General features: G+C 45.9%; 1 protein-coding gene and 1 long non-coding RNA gene across 2 annotated transcripts in view; both read right to left on the reverse strand.

The window, feature by feature from the left end:
- Positions 1 to 6: 6 nt before the first annotated feature.
- On the reverse strand, positions 7 to 1966 carry LOC114700341. The gene is made up of 3 exons (XR_003735669.1): positions 1771 to 1966; positions 701 to 838; positions 7 to 106 (listed from the first exon to the last, which is right to left on the reverse strand). It is a non-coding gene; the product is annotated as an uncharacterized LOC114700341 (long non-coding RNA).
- A 7102-nt stretch (positions 1967 to 9068) lies between these two features.
- The window catches only part of LOC114700347 (interferon-induced GTP-binding protein Mx2), a 30647-nt gene continuing 21741 nt past the window's right edge, over positions 9069 to 17974 (reverse strand). Inside the window, exons 11-14 of the mRNA XM_028879921.2 lie at positions 14817 to 14975; positions 13955 to 14031; positions 11635 to 11886; positions 9069 to 9645 (exon numbers count right to left, since the gene is read on the reverse strand). Of these exons, the coding sequence (XP_028735754.1) occupies positions 9415 to 9645; positions 11635 to 11886; positions 13955 to 14031; positions 14817 to 14975 (719 nt within the window). The 3' untranslated portion in view covers positions 9069 to 9414. The remainder of the gene's footprint in view (positions 9646 to 11634; positions 11887 to 13954; positions 14032 to 14816; positions 14976 to 17974) is intronic.

Raw genomic sequence — 17974 nt, forward strand, 5'->3', positions numbered from 1 at the left:
CCAGGCAGATCAATCAAGGTCAGGTCTGGGACATTCGGGGAGCTGACATCCAGGCTAATGAGCTTATCACTGATCTGCAGCCCTTTCCCAGCAACCCAGTTCTGACCTGGAGAGGAGGAAAAAGGAAGTATGGTCAAGCTTGTTGGGGTGCAATGGGGAAACTAGAAGGCAAATGGAAGGGATCTTATTCCAGGGAACTCTGGGAAAGTATGCCTTGGTTATGTAGTTACCCCAGGGGTTCCTGTATAGAAAGTTGGGATGCTCCTCAATTGATCATATTTTGAGCTTATTGACATGCTGGTAGGTGGAACCATGCTAGAGGAAGTAGGTCACTCGGGAGCAGATCCATATGTCTTATTTCTGGTCCTTTCCTGTGGCACTCTGCTTCCTCTCTGTCACCACTTGCTCCTGTGACAATAATGTTCCTCCCAGGATCATAGGAAAAGGTGACCCTGGACAAAAATCCTCTGAATCCAGGAGAGAAAGTATGTCCTCCTGTAAGGCATTCTGCCAGGTACTGTGCCACAGCCACCCAAAGGAATGCAAAGCCTCTTCTGTCCTGGGGTCCTGGGTGGCAGCAGGTTTGAAGGGGTTTCATTTTCGGTGCTGGAACAAGGTCCTGACAAAATAACTCAACACTTCTCTGACTCTAGGTGGTGTTGACAGGCAGTCAGAGGATAAGGGACAACAGGACACCAACCATTATTGATGGTATCTTCCACCTCTGAGGGATCAGAGAGCTCCATTTCGAAGTCATCATAGGTGACCTTGCCTCTCCACTCTTTTCCCTGCTCCAGCTTCTTCAATTTCAGCACCAGAGGGCATCTGGTAACAATACCTAGGAGATGAGGTCCATGTTAGCCCAGTGCTCTGGTGAGCACAGTGTCTTATAGGGCCTTAGACTAACACACTTACACACACTCATCTACATGAGACTCTGGGAATGGAAACATCTGGCCTCACTCTCATGCTGTCTCTCCAGTATGATCCCAGGTCTATATTCTTGGAATAGGAACTCAGGTCATGTTTATCCATTTGAGGTAAAAGCCACCAACCACTTCAGGCTGCTTCCTTCTAGTGTGGCACCCTCAGCTCTGTGGGGACCCTGGTGGAACCTTTAATGTACCAGACATCTCCCACCAGGCCCCATGCATCCTGGTCACCATCCTCAGGCCACTTCCTCATGCCCCCTGATATGATCTCCTTCCAACTCCTGCCTTATCCAAGGGATTTCACTGGGTCCCTGGAACACTTGGGCTCTGACCTCTTCCTGAGCACTCATGACCATGCCAGCCATGGAGCTTAAGCAGCAGCACTAACCTGGACACCAGTCTCTTCTCCAAAGGGAATGGTCACCTCAAAGGAAAGGGGTGGTACCTGACTACTTAGTGACAGTTTCTGCAATCTGCAGGTTTCAGGTGACTCTTGAAATGCACAGTGGGACAGTGCAATGGACTAAAGCTGCCCCACCCCAGCACTTGTGCTCAGCCCCGACACCTACAGTGACTGTTGGATACAGAGCCTGAAAAGAGGTAACTTAGGCTGAAGGAAGGCTTGAGAAGCTGCATGGGTGGAGCCCTAACCACTGAGATTGGTGCTCTTGTGAGAAGAGGAAGAACCTGCAGGCTGCTCAGGGGAAAGGCTGCCCACAGTCAAGGAGAAAGACCACCTTGACCTTCATTCTGCTGTGGGCCCAAACTGGGAGGGATCTATCTCTATCTTTGAGCCCCAGGTCCACAGCCTAGCAAGGCAATAAGCATGAGCTCTCACCACTGCCTCTGGGGAGGGCCACTCCTGACAGTGCTTCCAGCACAGAGCTCTTCCCTGAGCTCTGGTCCCCAATGACTGCAATGGCAGGCAGGGCCAGGTCCTGCTCCACACCCAGGGCCCGCAGGGAGTCGATGAGGTCGATGCAGGGCTGCACCTTCTCCTCATACTGCCTGCAGAGGTTGTTCAGGGACTCCTAGATGAGGTAAAGCAAGAGTGAGTTTATGCTACATCTGGCGCCCAATGTTCGTAGTACAAATTCATGAAAAAGCTGCTTGCCTGTGGCCTTGTGGGCCCCAGCTCAGGCCCTAGCTACACTCGGCCAATTGTGGTGGCACTCATTGGTAGGATTTACTGAAGGAGGCAGAGGCAGGAGTGTAGCATGAATCTTAAAAGTTCTTATTAATAAAATCAAACCCAGAGCCAGGTATTGAGGTGAAGCTGGAAGATCAGAGATACAGAACAAGCCACAGCTAACCTCACCTGGCTAACTTCTCAGCTGGTCTTGTTTCCTCAGACTGGAAGCCTCTGTGTCCTCATATCTGAATGGCTCTCAGCTGAACTGTACTGCTAGAAGCCTGAAAGCTTAACCAGCCAAATGCTTAACCAGGCCAAATGCTTCTAGTTTTTGATCCTCGCACCTTATAAACCTTTCTGCTTTCTATCACCACTCCCTGGGATTAAAGACTCGCTTTCTGGGATTAAAGGCATGAGTCACCATGCCTGGCTGTTTCCAATGTGGCCTTGAACTCACAGAGATCCAGAGGGATTTCTTTCTCTGGAATGCTAGGATTAAAGGTGTGAGTGCCACCATTTTCTAGCCTTTGTATCTAGTGGCTGTTCTGTCTCTGACCCCAGATAAAATTATTAGGGTGCACAATATTTTGGGGAACACAATACCACCACACAGGAGGATCCCAAGTTTGAGGCTGGCCTAGGAGGCTTGCTCAGGAGAAGCTTCGGCTGGACCGAGCCACAAACAGTGGTGGATCCATGGAGGCAGCGGCTGCTGTTCCTCGTTGCTGGCTCCTTCTCATCGTGTTGGTGATGCTGCTACCTGGGATGAAAGGTTTACTGCTGCTTGTTCAGAAAAGAATTACCAGGACCATTGTGTTACAAGAAAGCATCGACAAAGGTCAGTTTGAAAAGGTTTGGCACAACAAATGGTGGGGAAAACTTGCTTTGAAGATTTTCTATTCTAGGGAAGAATGTTCATGGTTCCGAGAGACAGACATTTATCAGACTATAATTACTCAAAACCACAGAGGAGGCACAAAAAAAAAGGGGGGGGGGACCATGACCATGCCTAACAGTGACTTTGGAATCTTCAAAAGGATGACAGGATCCCACAATGATGATTCCACATGGACTATGGTAAAGCCCTTAAGCCAATTAACACCACCAAAAGATCGACTTTGGACTACAAACTGCCCAGGACAATTTCGAGATGGCTAGCTGAGATGATCCAGCCTGACAGACTACTCGAACAAGGACTTGTGACAAGCCCTGAAATTTCCTATTGTACAGAGACTGGATAAATGATACAGGACTTGACAATTAACCCAAAAATTTCTTTTTAGGATTTCCTAAAGATGTCTTCGCCCAGAGAAAGCAGGAAGTAATTTTAAGAAAAAGATGCCCACATTCCCAACAAGTGGGGTGAGTAGTTTTTGGTTGTTTAATGAGTTATGGATATTGTCATTGTTTATGATGGTTGGTTAGTTACAAGTTGTTAATTGTTAATGGTCAGGAAAAAACCTGAACAAGGAGATTAGATTCAGAGTTTTTGTTTAAAAAAAAATTAAAGAAATAATAGGATAAATAGGGTAGATCACTGAATCTACACTAAAAAGAAAAAGGGGAAGATATAAAAATGACAAAAGATAGATTACTGAATCTATTATGAAAAGAAAAATACATTTAAAAAGGAGCTACTTGTTTTAAATAAGATGAGTAATGAAAATTACTTTGTCTGAGTTTATCAAATGTTACTGAACTGGACATTGTTAATATACATAATGGAGTTTTTTGCCCGAATTTGCCAAATGTTAATGGACTAGACATTGTTAATGTAAATCTTGACTGTGTATATTGTATATACTTATTGGATATAATTTTCTTGTATTAGTTATACGCTTTTTTAAAAAATTTGAGACAAAAAAGGGGAAATGTGGTGGTATTGTGTTCCCCAAAATGTTGTGCACCCTAATAAACTTATCTGGGACAGAACAACACTAGATACAAGGCTAGAAAATGGTGGCACTCACACCTTTAATCCTAGCATTCCAGAAGCAGAAATCCATCTGTTCAAGGATGCAGCCAAGCATGGTGACTCATGCCTTAAATCCCAGAAAGCAAGCCTTTAATCCCAGGGAGTGATGGTAGAAAGCAGAAAGGTATATAAGGCATGAGGACCAAAACTAGAAGCATTTGGCTGGTTAAGCTTTTGGTTGGGTAAGCTTTTAGTTTTGAGCAGCACAGTTCAGCTGAGAGCCATTCAGATATGAGGACTCAGAGGCATCCAGTCTGAGGAAACAAGATCAGCTGAGAAGATGGCCAGGTGAGGTTAGCTGTGGCTTGTTCTGTATCTCTGATCTTCCAGCTTCACCTCAATACCTGGCTCACAGGTTTGATTTTATTAATAAGACATTTTAAGATTCCTGCTATAAAACACAGGCTACTTGCATGAACAGTTAGCAAGACACTGGGGTTGCCAGCCCAGCAGAGGCCTTTACAGCAAGGCAATGCCCAAAGAGTCCCAAAGTCACCAGAGCCCAAGGGTCTGCTACCCTAAGTCCCAAGATGAAGAGGTAGCTAAGTATTCTAGAGTCATCTTGAGTTGAGGGCCCCAAACCTGAAGCTCTGAGTGGCAAATCTAAGGAGCAGTTGAAAACTTCAGAGTCCTGGAAGCACACTCTGCAGGTTGAGCTACTCAGACCGAGACAGTTGTGACTATGGAGGACAGTGGCTTTAGAGAGATAAAGCACAAGACTAGGCTAAAAGACCAGGCTAAAAGGATTGCAGGTGCCTGCACTAGAAGATCTCAAGAGCCACCAAGGATTAATGAGCTGAAAGTTCCCACACTGGGGCTCAGGAGTTGCAGTACTGGCCCCTGTGTGCCTTTAGACCCACAGATTAAGCCCTGTTTTTCACACACAACAATAAATCCCTGCCATGAGATCCCAGGATAGTGAACCCCTAGCATTATTACCTGAAGCAATAGGCCTCCATGTCTGAAAGCCATAGACCACTAGTCTCCAGGCTGAGAATCACAGGCCTTTGGGTTTAGATGCTCAGCTAGTGAGCCGCTGGAACCCAGGGTGTCAATGTTTATGGAAATGGCTCCTATCTATCTGTTATTTCTGTCCAAAATTTAAAAATCCCTAGCCAGCCATCTAAGCAGAATGTCACATTCCTTAAACATATTAAATGGTACAGGACTATGTCTTATCTCTCATAACTAAGGCTCATATGATGCTAGGTGCAAGGCACCATTGTGAAGCCTTGATGAATAATATATTTTAGAGAGTGAATCCCAGACACAGAATGATAATTGACTACCCCTCAATTCCAGGACTTGCCCGGATATTTTGGCAAGACTGTGTTTGCCAGGAATCTCATCCCTGGCAGTAGACAGTTCACACAAGAGGATGTAAGGAGTCGGCAAGGGACGGAATGAGCCATGCATGATTGTCCAGAGAATCTTGCAGTCCTGGCTCACTAGCAGCCAGAGTGCTTTTTTATTTATCCAAAATTTAGTAATCAGGGATAGATCCACGTTGTTTCAAAATACAGATCATATAATTTTTGTTTCACTTTTTCTTGCTCCTGTTTTAGTCATCATTAAAGAACTATGTCAGAAAAGAGTTATCATTTCCAATAAATTTCCCTCAAGTTTTGACATCATTGATAAACAGAGATAACAGTTTTACTCTTTAACCCATAACACAATTTTTAAGAATCTAGAGGTGTCTTTCAGTTTGTTCTCAGGCTGGTAGCTTTGGTTGCTTCAAGTGTACTAGACCAAAACAAAATCTTCAAGGCAGCCCTGGCATATTGTCATATCTTAAGCAGTAAACCATTAACTCTTAATGGTCAGAGTGCCCAAGAAAAATCCTCAACCTAAAGCTGCTGCCATTATCATTTAAATTATGTCATAATACAATATTTGTGTTTTATATATTTGTAGAATTTGTTTATATGTCTAGTCCTGGCATTCTGTTGTTCTTTGGTCATGGGACATCACAGTGACTTTGCCTGTGCTAACTTTTCTAAGAGAGGGAGGTCCTGACATCTCATTCTTTTATCATCTTCCCACTCCATACTTTGCTCATCAATATAAGTCTCTGTGTGGGGCAGAAGTAACTTCATCTAATCTAACTTGGCTGCTGTATATGTCATTGCAATTGCCTGAGTGTAGAGTGGGAAGAGGCTTGCTACCTGAACTGTGAGGAACTCCTCTAGCATCAGCCTCATAGCTCAGCCTGAACAAACATTCCCAAACATGTTCCCATTAGATGCTTCTGCCTTCTTGGGCTGTGGTGCATCACAGATATGCAACACTGTTCAGGGCTGTAAAACAGTGAAATTATGAAAGTGCAACCACACTAAAAGCTGATTTAAGGCCTCAGTGTGTGCTGGGACAGCAAAGCACCAGCTGCTGGCCTCCATTGGGGATGCCCATTCAGAAATGGGATATTTCCTTTTCCATTTTGGAACATTTCATCTTAGGCTGGTTACATTAGTGAATGATGCTGACATACTTGAAAGATAAAGCTAAAAGCAACCAGATGAGGGAAACACTGATGTTGATGTATTTAAACACTACTGACTTTCTGAGTATAATTTAACCCAGCATGTTATTAGAGTGAAATATCAACATTGGCAGCTTCTCATAGCTGGGAAAGTAGCTGAAACAGCCTTGAATGATCACTGGTTGGCTGAGTTTGAAAGTGACAGTCCTGCTTTGAAATCTTGTTCCTAGGGTTCTCCCCAGATATGGGTCACTGATTTCCAAGCTATTTTCCATTCAGGCCAAGGCTGTGGTTCCAGAAGCATACTTGCCTGGTGTAACTCTGTCCAATCACCGTGTAGACAATTGGCTACATGGTGTGATGTGGCCCAGGTTCACTTCAGACAGTGCAGTGTTTGACAAGGGCTTTAATGTTTGTACTTGGAAAGAAGGCTTAGAAGTCCCCCAGGGAGCTGCTGGTTCATCCCAAGTGCATCAGCCTGCAGTGGTGGTACTTGAGGCAGAAGTGGGAACATAATCTGACCTGGATACCAGGGCAGGTTCCCTGGGAGAAGAATAAAGGATCTGATAAGCCAGCACCACAGCTGTGTTCTTCCAGGCTCATTGTCACCTGTCACTGGGTTACACTCACATCAACTTACCTCCTTGAGACCTGGCATTCTGTGGGGGTTGGCTGCCTGGCTGGTGCCAAGTGTCTGTTCCACTTACAGAGGATTTATAGAAAGCAGAAGGCTCCCATCATTGACAACATCATGTCCACAAGGGCTTCAAAAGAAGGTTCATATGGATTCCCATCACACAAGATGCTTTCAGCTCCCACAGGATACCATCCCTTGTGTTCTGAAAAACTGAGGCATTCCACTGCAGCCTGTTCTTATCTGTCTAGACCTTTATTGCACTAAACATCCCCACTTTATAATAGTCACCAAGGCCCAGTCTATAAAATTCACCATTCCTAGAGTGAGGGTCTAGGAAAAGATAAACTGCAAGTTCTATCATCATTAAGAGGAGTGTGCCAGGCAGGTGTCACATAGCAGGTGACAATAGCTGGGACATAGTTGTCATCCTGGGGTCACTGATGAGCTGTGGCCTGAGCCTGGTCTCTCCCAGTGCTAGAATCTCATCGAGGTGTCCTAGAGTTCACATTCTGGGTTCTGATCACAGGGATGGAGCCCAGACACTTGTTATTTATGGCCCAAAAGGAACATCCCCCTGGTCCTTTGGGAGAATCACATCTAGCAGACTACCTCCCCTTAAACTCCCTTCTTTATAGCATAGACTCTTGCCTGCCATTCACACTCTCTATATAACCAGGAAACCAGTGCAGCCAGGCAAAGTACATCTGATACTTGGATCCTCCCGACAGTTTCTGGCCCATCAGAATCTAATATGCCTGGAAGATGGAGCTAGGTTGGGGCTTTACAGGGGAGGGATCTGGGAATAAATCATAATTATGGCCTCAGGCATCAGGCACTGGGCTACTGCTCTCCAGAACAAGATGTCAAGACTGTGTCAACTGGAGGACACACACTTGAGCCAGAGATGTTTAAACTAGCTGCCCACTTCACTTTCCCAGAATCCTCTGTGTTGGGAGGCTCAAGTACTTCATGCTCAGGCTAATGGACAGCCTCTGGAAGCTCTAGTGACCATGGCAATGGTAACTAGTCAGTCAGCCCTGGCGAGGCCATTTGATGTCATTCATCCCAGACCTTGGAACTGGGAAGTGGCCATTGTCTTCCTAGCATCCCTCTTGTAAGCCTATTCTAGAACCACCCAAGTCAGAGATGATAGAGGTTCAAGGGTCAGAAGACATTTAGGGTGGGGTATATTGGGAGGGGATAGGGTGACTATGGAGCTGGTCTGAAGCACTCCCAAGGAGCAGGCAGTTCTTAAAGTAGTATTTCTGGAAGTCTATAAAAAGGACTCTGCTTCCCATGTCCTTCATCCTGTTTCCTGGAGAATGTCCCTCAGCTCCTTGCTCCTTCCCCTGCCTGCCAGGTTTGTCTTCTCCTTTCTGGTTCTGGCATTCCTGATGGTTTAGTGCTCCTTCAATGGGCCTCATGTCAGGACCTCAATTGGGCATCTGTCCCCAGCTAGTGTTGTGACTGTACCCAAGGCTTCCTAACCTTGAAGGCAGGAAGTACCGTGTGGATTTGGAGCTGAGTTCTAGGAGAGTCAGTCTGATGAGGAGCCTTGTGTCCACTCATCTCTCAGTCATGAAGGGACTCTGCAGCTCTCCTGTAGCGAGGGTATTGTCCCTCAGCTGACCTGGTCCTGCCCTGGGTGGGTGTGCAGAATGCCTATAGCCTCTGCTGACAAGGAAACTGCTTTACATTCCCTGCAGTCAGTGCCTATGCACAAAGAATGCAAGTGTTCAACAATTTGTCTTTGCAAGCTTGTCTCCATTTGTGTAGTTCCTAGGAAATAAACTCCCTTTGGTACCCAATTCCTGAGGGGAGTTGGCTTTAGTGGCCCACATATTTACCACTTGCCTTCTATCCCCTGCAGTCCTGTACAACCCCTTCCACCAATTCAAAGTGAGTCAGAGAAGTGTCAAAAGTGGTTTATTAGGAATGAATGCAATAGGTAGCTCCCTCCTGGAATGATGCACTAAAACAGGGTGCTGAGAAGGTAGAGGCCAAGGTGGGAAACATTCTTAGGGTGAAGCTATTGTCATATCAGAATAGAAGCATCATCTACCCATCTGCATCCTGTGTTTTAGAGCCTCTTCTCCTTCCTGATCTTAGAGTGAGCAGAGAGTTTCCCTTTGCTTCTGATTGCTAACAACAATACCAGGTCAGAGGCTAAAGGGTGGTGGAATAGCTACCAGGAAAGGCAGGAGCCCTTCTGTCCCTGACACACTGTCCAGGAGATACAGAGAAGGCAGGGCCAGCTTAACCAGGGAATTTCGCTAGCTGCCGGCGAGCCTGGGCCAGCCTTGACAGCCTCTCCTTCAGGAACTTCCTCTTCTCGCTGGTGTCATTGCGTTCCTTCAGGAGCCAGCTGCAGGAGTCCTTGTCCTGCAGGAGCTGGAGCATGCCCTTCTGCAGCTGCTCAGCAAACATTTTCAGGATGAAATACTGGATGATCAAAGGAATGTGGCTGGAGATGCGATTGTGAGCTTCCTGGAAGAGGGAGAAACAGAAGGCTTGAGGGAGAGGTACAGGGAACTTGATACCAGGTCATCTCTGAGTAGTGAGATCCTGGCATGTACAGGCCTCATCCCCCTCAGTGTCCTGGCAGAGCAGTCCAAGGTGCCTGCTAGACTCTGGATCCCACCAGATTCCCTGACCATCAATCAAATGGATTTCAATGGAAAAGAGTAATATGTACTGGAACGGAGTCCACAGAGACACCCCAACTCCATTTCCAAATGACTGATCCCTTCGCTGAGAACATTGCTTGCCTGTCCTTAAGACCCAGGCTTCTTGGCAGCAGGGAAGCAGAGCAGTCAGAGTCCTAAATGAGCTGCCTGAAGGAAGTCAGACTTGACCTGCTCCATCCTCTCTCTCAGCTGTCAGCCCCATTCCCCTCAGACAGGTTGCTCTCTCAGTTAAATGACATGTGCTGCTGGTTTTCCAAGGTTGGTGGCTCTCTGGTTCTCATTTTCCTTCTTTAGGATACAAGATTACCACGACCATAGCCCTCTGGGGATGGTTAAGCAGATGTGTCACAAGACAGCAGAGTTAGAAGATGCCTGGCAAGTGATGAGGAGCTGGTCCTAGCTTAGGCACAACCCTGAGTGATGGCAGAAAACAGGCTGTGTGTTCTCTAACCACAGACAACCTGGGTGAGGCCTGTCTCCCATTGTCAATGGGAAGGAGTGATGTTCAGAGATGGGGGGCAATAGAAGGCATAGAGACCCCAGATATCCAGATGTTTCTGCCTTTGGTGGGAGGGAATAGGGTCTTGACTAAAAGGAAAGGATTATTTTTGCAGAAAAAAAGTCCTGAATCATGTTATGTCATGTAGAGTCATTGAGGACATTATGCTCTGAGGACAAGTCAGGCAGGAAGGATAAAATCTCTACCATCCCACTTGTTGAAGTCCCCTGAATTGTCAGCGTCCCAGAAGCAGAGAGGAAACCTAATATCTACAGATGCATGGCCATAAGATCCAGGAGCCCACAAGGAAAAGCTGGCCTTCTAGCAGCCAGTGACAGAAGTCTGTACATTAGAAGGTCACCATGACTTCTCCTACGTGGTTGCTTCCAGGTGCCTGTGGCTTTGGCTGAGTAGGACCTGCTGTACCTGGATTACATGATGTGTGCCCCACCAAACAGATGTCAGGACCTGGCTTCCACTTGATGAGTGCATGGCATCCCAACACTGTGCTAAGGGCCCCACACTCCATTACAGGTGCTTGGGATGCTGAAACCATATCTTAGAGATGTTGTAAAATATTATTTTAAGGTGTGTTTCTTCTGTTTATGTTGCTTTTAACTCTGTGAAACTGTGTAACTGTGCCTGTGTAAAATACGTGATGTCTAATAAAGAACGGATTGGCCGATAACAGCAAGGCAGGAGAAAGAATTGGTGGGACTGGCAGGCAGAGAGAATATATAGAGGGAAAAATCTGGGAGGAAAAAAGAAGTAGTCAGAGAAGGAGGAGGAGTCCAGAGTTGAGCCACCCAGCTACACAGCAAACACAGAGTAAGGCTGAAATTAAGGTTTCAGAAGTAGGAAAAGGTAAAATCCCAGAGACAAAAGACAGACATAAAAATTTATAATTAAGGAAAGATGATTAGAAATAAGCCAGCTAAGGATGGGCATTTATAATTAAGAGTAAGCCTCTGTGTTTAATTTATTTGGGGACTGGCTGGTGGGCCCCCCAAAAGGAGCAAAAACAAACAACAACATACAGAGAAGAAAGCTGATATTCTGACAATCTAAATCATACAGCCAGGATCACAAGGACCATAAAAGGCAGATGTATGTGGCTCTAAACTACCTGTTTATCTGAATGAATTACAAACTCTTCCCAGAGGATCACCCAGAACTGCAGGACTGAGCTGTCCTGAAGCCTCCTTGCAGATCCATATCCTACACACAGAGACACAGAAACAAAGGGAATAAATGTCCTGACACCCAGTTCCAAGGGGTTCTCACATTTACCTGGCGGTAGGCGTCCAGATGCTGAAAGATCTCAGCCATGGATGAGTTCTGTGAAGCTTGAGACTGAGAGGAAGTAAAGGCACTCAACTTTGTCTTATTCTTCTCCTCCTCAGCTTCCTTCTCTCTGACCTTCTGCAAGGCTCCTCTGTAAAGTTGGTCTTGGCAGTAGATGATCTGCTCCATCTGAAAGTGAAGTCGGATCATCTTCTCTGCTTCCTTTTCTTGTTCTAATCTGATGTCTTCAAGTTTGGACTATAATGAAAGAGAAATGAAAGCCACCAGTCATCAAGAAATGCTCACCATGGAGTAAGAGCACAGGATACTCAACAGGTCGACAAGCATCTGGTCAACCAGTAGAAACAAATGTAGTCATTACCCAGGAGTATTCCCTGTAACCCCTTGCTCAGTTCATCTATGTTACACCCAGAACTGAGGGTGGAAACCAGAGGAAGCCTGAGCCAGGTGTGAAGAGCCTCTTATTTAAAGGTCAACCTTTAGTGTCAACTTGAGTGGATTTATTTTAAAGATTTATTTTATGTATTTGTGTGTATGTGTGTGTCGCATGCATTTGTGTGTACCATATTTATGCAAGTGCCTAGGGAGGCCTGAATAAAGTACTGGATCCCCTGGACCTGGGGTTACAAATGGTTAGAGCCACCTGATGTGGGTGTTGGGAATTGAACTGATGTCCTCTTAGAGCTGTAAGCATTCTTAACCACTGAGTCTTCTCTCAGGCTCCTTGTCTAGGTTTCGAATCACTCAAGAGACTTGTCTGTGAGCATGTCTGTAAGGGTATTTCCAGAGATGTTTACGTGAAGGGGCAGACCCAGACTAATGTGGCAATGCTATCCTATATAGTTTGGGCTTCTGAACACTGCACTCATCTGTTTTCTGAACAGAACGTGACTAGCTGCCTCATGTTCCTTCTGCCCTTCCTTCCTGGCAACAATGGACTGTATCCCCTCAAACCAGGAGTCCAAATAATACTCATTAGTTGTTCTTACCAGATATTTGGTCACAATAAGAGGAGAAGTAAGGAAAAACCTAGGTGAGGGAACTGTGTGAATTCTCAGCCCTGACCCAGCCACTCTCCTTGCTCTTTTAGACACTTTAACTTCTACAATAAGGAGATGGCTTCTACCAGAGAGTGTGTAAAGATAAGAAGGGCTCAGTCTAGGTCAGTCACCTCCTATAGGTCTCATGTCCTAGGATTTCAGGTCAGCCATGGAGGACAGCCATTGCCTAGAGAGGATCCTGACCTGACCATTGCAGGGATAATATAAGCAAAGCTTGGTGCTGGGTGTGTCTGCAGCTGCACCTCCCATTTACCTTACCTTCCAGGGCGGCCTCACTTCTTCCACTTTGGGACCACAGGTCCATGATACATCCTAGGTGTGGCCTAGGCAGGAGAATGGCAGAGCCAGTGGCCACCTGCACAGACCCTGTATGCCTGCACAGGGGCTGAGTTTCTTGGCCATGCCAGACCCTTGGGAAGTAGAGGCATTTCCTCTTTTCTGCTGTGTTCCTCTAAACAGACTTTCACACTCGGCATCCTAACAGTTAGAACCCGGCCCAGACTGCTACCCTGGCCCTGAGACTCCAGCAGTCCTTCCATTTCCCCAGCCTCACAGTGTCAGCTATCCTACTAAGCAGATACCTGGATTCAGTTCTTGTCTAGGGAAATAAGTTTTCTAAGGCACATCACACACATCAAAGGACATCAAAAGGCTCCTGATGGGTATCATCTGGTGATTACCAGTGGCCACATTCCCCCCTTCTGCCTGTTGGGATATTAGAGAGCCTGACTGTGGGGTTGTAAAGCCTTCCCCTTCCTCAGAGACTTACAAGAAGGGAACCTGAATCTGTTCTGTAGGCCTGATTCCTCTTCAGACCCCTGCCAGAGTGTCTCTGGTTCTGGGGCCTGACTTTCCTCAGAGCCACTGGTAGACTGGCTGTATGTCTGTCCTGTGTACTAACAACCATTCTAATAAATATCTTACTTCCCACAATCCATCTCAATGTCACCCCTGAGCCCCACATCTGACAACTTTCACTCAATTTCAGGAGTGTCATCCTATACATGGCCCTGTGAGCCTCCCTGACAGAGTACTGTGGATTTCAGCATTCATCACTGTTCCTCCCCCCTTCTCCCTGCTCCTACTTCAGCCAGATGCACCAGTGCCCTCATCAACAAGATTCAAGCAGGAGCCTAAGCCTCTTCCAAACAAGCACAGGAGAGGAGAAGTAGTCTCAACCCAAAACATCTGTTCTCTACCATTATATTCATTATGCTTTAAAAATAATACACACTTGGCTTTACCTTGGTAGTTCTGTGGAGGTTAAAAAACTCAGCAAAATTTTTTTCAGAAACACTGGAAAAGGCGACTCGTACTATTTCTGATTGAAGAGAGAAAAAAAATCAGTTTCACACAGTAAGTGGTTAAGATGTGTTCACTCTGTGTAGATGCCAACCTGGGTAGGGGTGAGGGAGGTGGGTGCTCTCCTCCTCTGTGGTGATATTGTGTTCCCCAAAATATTTTGCACCCTAATAAACTTATCTGGGGTCAGAGAACAGAACAGCCACTAGATATAGAGGCCAGAAAATGGTGGCACTTACACCTTTAATCCTAGCATTCCAGAGACAGAGATCTACCTGGATCTCTGTGTGTTCAAGGATACAGCCAAGCATGGTGACTCACGCCTTTAATTCCAGAAAGTGAGCATTTAATCCCAGGGAGTGATGGCAGAAAGCAGAAGGTATATAAGGCGTGAAGACCAGAAACTAGAAGCTTTTAGCTGCCTAAGCATTCAGGATTTTGAGGTTAGGTGACTCTGCCCTCTGACAGCAAATCCCTGTGCCCACAGGGTGAGAATGGACTGACTTCCTGAACACGACACTGGCATCTAGAGCACAGAATGCCTACCTAGAACCAGCCCTAGAGGACAGCTCTGGGGTCAGCATTGCCTTTGTCCCCTGTCCCAGAAATAAAATGGCTGAGAGCAGCAGAAGCATTTCTTAGTGACCCTGTGCAGCACTCACCTGTGACCCTGTACAGCACTCACCTGTGACCCTGTACAGCACTCACCTGTGACCCTGTACAGCACTCACTCACCTGTGACCCTGTACAGCACTCATCTGTGACCCTGTACAGCACTCACCTGTGACCCTGTGCAGCACTCACCTGTGACCCTGTGCAGCATGTCTACAGCTGGCTCTTCCAGGACTTTGATTTGGTTTCTTATGATGGTCTCAAAGGTTTTGTAGTTCACAAACCCTGGCAGCTCTCGGCCTCGATATTGCTTTTCAAATTTCCAGACTTCATTATATAATGAATCATAACCTAAAATAGGAGGTGACTATTAGATATTTTTAAAAAACCATCTTGCACATTTTCCTAAGCAAATCCATTCTGATCTTACTGAATTTACTGAGGTAAAACAAGGCAAACAAATATCTGCAAATTGGAAAATATTTGGGGTTACAGAGAAGAATGAAATCTCAAGGCCACTTCCCTCAGTTGAGGCAAAAGGCAAGCTCAGACCAGAGACCACGGCAGAATCCAACAGGTGGAAACCAGGGGAAGATATGGCCTCAAAAAGACCTTGAGTGTGTGGGTTTTTGAATCCAGCTGGATTTGACCAAAGAGGAAGAGACAGAGCACATGACTCACAGGCCCTGTGGCCTCTAGATGGCATCAGGAGCTGAGTGGGAGGAGGGTGTCCCTCAGCAGGAAAGGACAGGGCTAGTGAGCACCTGGATGGCCCCAGTGTGACCTGACCTCCCTGTTCATGACACAAAACACTTAGTCCCTCTCCCCACTACTGGAAATGGGCAGCAGACTCAGATGGCCCCAGCTTCCTTTGTGATGAACTAGCTGTTTTTATTTTTTTATTTTATCATTTTATATGGATGGGTGTTTGGCCTGCATGAATGTCTGTGCACAATGTGCATACTGTACCACCAGATGTCAGAGAAACCTCAGATCCCATGGATTACAGATGGTTATGAGTCACCTTATGGGTGCTGTGGATCAAAGCTAGGTCCTCTGAAAGAATAGCCAGTGTCCCTAACCACTGAGCCATCAATCCAGTTCATCAGAATATTTTTAATTAAAAGAAAACTTAGCTCATTAAAGAAGACTTTTAATATATTCAGAGTTGTGAGCCAAGTTCCACAGTTTAACCCTTGATTCAGTGAAGTTTCTGTCACCTCAAGGATCTGCTGCTCTCACCAGCAGTCAGTGCCTCCCTTTCTGCCCTCTCTCCAACCCTGCAGCCTCTGCTCTGCTCTGTCCACACCATGTATGCACTCTGGGTGTTTCTGAAATGGAATCACATACCACAGGCCACTGTGACTGTCCTGCTGGCTTTCACTCAGTATCCTGTCATCAAGGCTCACCAGCCTTGTACCTTGTATCTGCACTCCTTCTGTTCCTTTCTGTGGGTTAAAATACTGCACTGAGAGATGCTAAGAGCTGAATTGCTTCCCTGATAATGCTTGTGCTGTGGTCCTAACCACCCAGAACTTCAGGAGGCGACTATTTGCAGATGAGGTTTTTAAAAGAAATTACTAAGTAGAAAGGAGTCTCTTAGGGTGGTCTCTAATCCACTGTGTCTTGTGTCCTTACAGGGGCTGACAAAGATACATAAATATCCAGAGTAGAGGACTTGTGAAGACATGGGGAGGTGATGCCAGGTTCAGGGTAGGAGGACTTGCATGTTTGACTTTTTTCTTATTGTAGAGGAAAAGGAGTGGAAGTGGGCATCCTGTATTTGCCTCTCTGAGGGCTCACTGCTGTAACCCACAGCAGCTGTACCATTTCATGTTCCCCAGCAGTGAACAGGGCTACCTTTTCACTGCCTCTTCTCCAGCACCAGCCAGTGTCTGCCTTTCTGATTCTAATTTTCCTAGGGTCTGGGAGAGGAATTAGCCCTGTGTTTTCATTTGCATCTCTGATGCCCACAGGCCATGCAGCCTTTGAGTTTTTTGTTAGTCATTTGTATATTTTCCTTTCAGAAAAACATCTTTCTAGTGTTTTGCCCATTTTCTAATTGGATCCAGTTGTTGTACCTTGGATTTGTAAAGTTGCTTCATATTCTGGTCTCTAGGCCCCCCTCTATCAGATATAATGGCAGGCACTTCTAAGTTTTGAAACAGGACATTGACTCTCCCTGGAGTGAGGACACACTGCAGGGCTTATAGTGTCAGCTTCAGCAGTCTGGACTTAGTAGTGGTGAGTAAGGCAGAAATGGTGGGCACTGTGGGGACATGGGGAGTCACAGTCTTAAGTAAGTGTCTCATAAGCGTCTCTACAAAGGTACATTGCTACCCAACCTGACCACCTACGCGAAGCTACAATAGATAGAACATTCTACTTTGTATGTCTCTCCTGCACAGCCAAGGATGCTGTTTTTCAAAACCTCTGGTTGGTTCAAGTCAATTTGATGTTTTCATCAAGCCCCTTGAGGAAGACAAAGTCCCCTCCACTATGGCAGCTTTCTCAGCACAGATGTGATCAAAGAACTGATTTCTTGTACTTCCTCTCTGTTTCAGGTTTTGAAGCTATGAAGATGAGGTGGCGTGCTGCCTGTACTTGTATCATCCTCTCATTGTCATAAAGAAATGTATAATTATGCCCCAAGATAAAGGCACTGGACAGGCAGCAGTTTCCTCCAAGATTAAAACTTTCCATTTTGAGGGATGCTCATGCACAAGACGTTACAAAGAAGGTGAAACCAACTACATCCTCCTGGGAAGCTCCTTAAACTCAGGAAGTCAACAACTCAGTGACTCCAGAAAGTCCCTGAAACTGACTAGATTCACCAAGCCTTCTCCCCAAGTGTATATAAAAAATATGGACTGCTGAGATTCACTCTCAGATAAGCCAAGATCCCAGGAAGAAACAGGGACCAATCAAGCTTCCTGTCAGAGGCTCAGATCAATTGAACTACCTAGAACTATCTCTCCAACCTGCTTGCAGTCTGTGCCCTGTGCTCCAGATTTCATGAGCCATCATCCATACTTGAGTGGGCTCTGAGATTACAGCTGTCTTTGAGTCATTTCTATGCCTGTAAGTAACTCCTCACCCGTATTCCTGAAAATCAACCCAAGAAAACTCATTGGTTCACCAAGTTGGACTTTGCTAGCACCTGTACTTTGGTTTGTTGACAGTTCCCTATCTGGTGTCTTACTGAAGTTTGTAAGTTGAACTTCATTCCTAGTATACTGGCACTGAAAGGTTGGCATTTAAGAAGTTAGTAAGACATGAGAGTTCCATCCTCACAGAAGTTAGTAGGACATGAAGTGTGTGTCCTCATAATAGATGCCAGAGAAAACTGT

Source organism: Peromyscus leucopus, unplaced genomic scaffold (genome assembly GCF_004664715.2).
Source record: "Peromyscus leucopus breed LL Stock unplaced genomic scaffold, UCI_PerLeu_2.1 scaffold_475, whole genome shotgun sequence".
NCBI lineage: Eukaryota > Metazoa > Chordata > Mammalia > Rodentia > Cricetidae > Peromyscus > Peromyscus leucopus.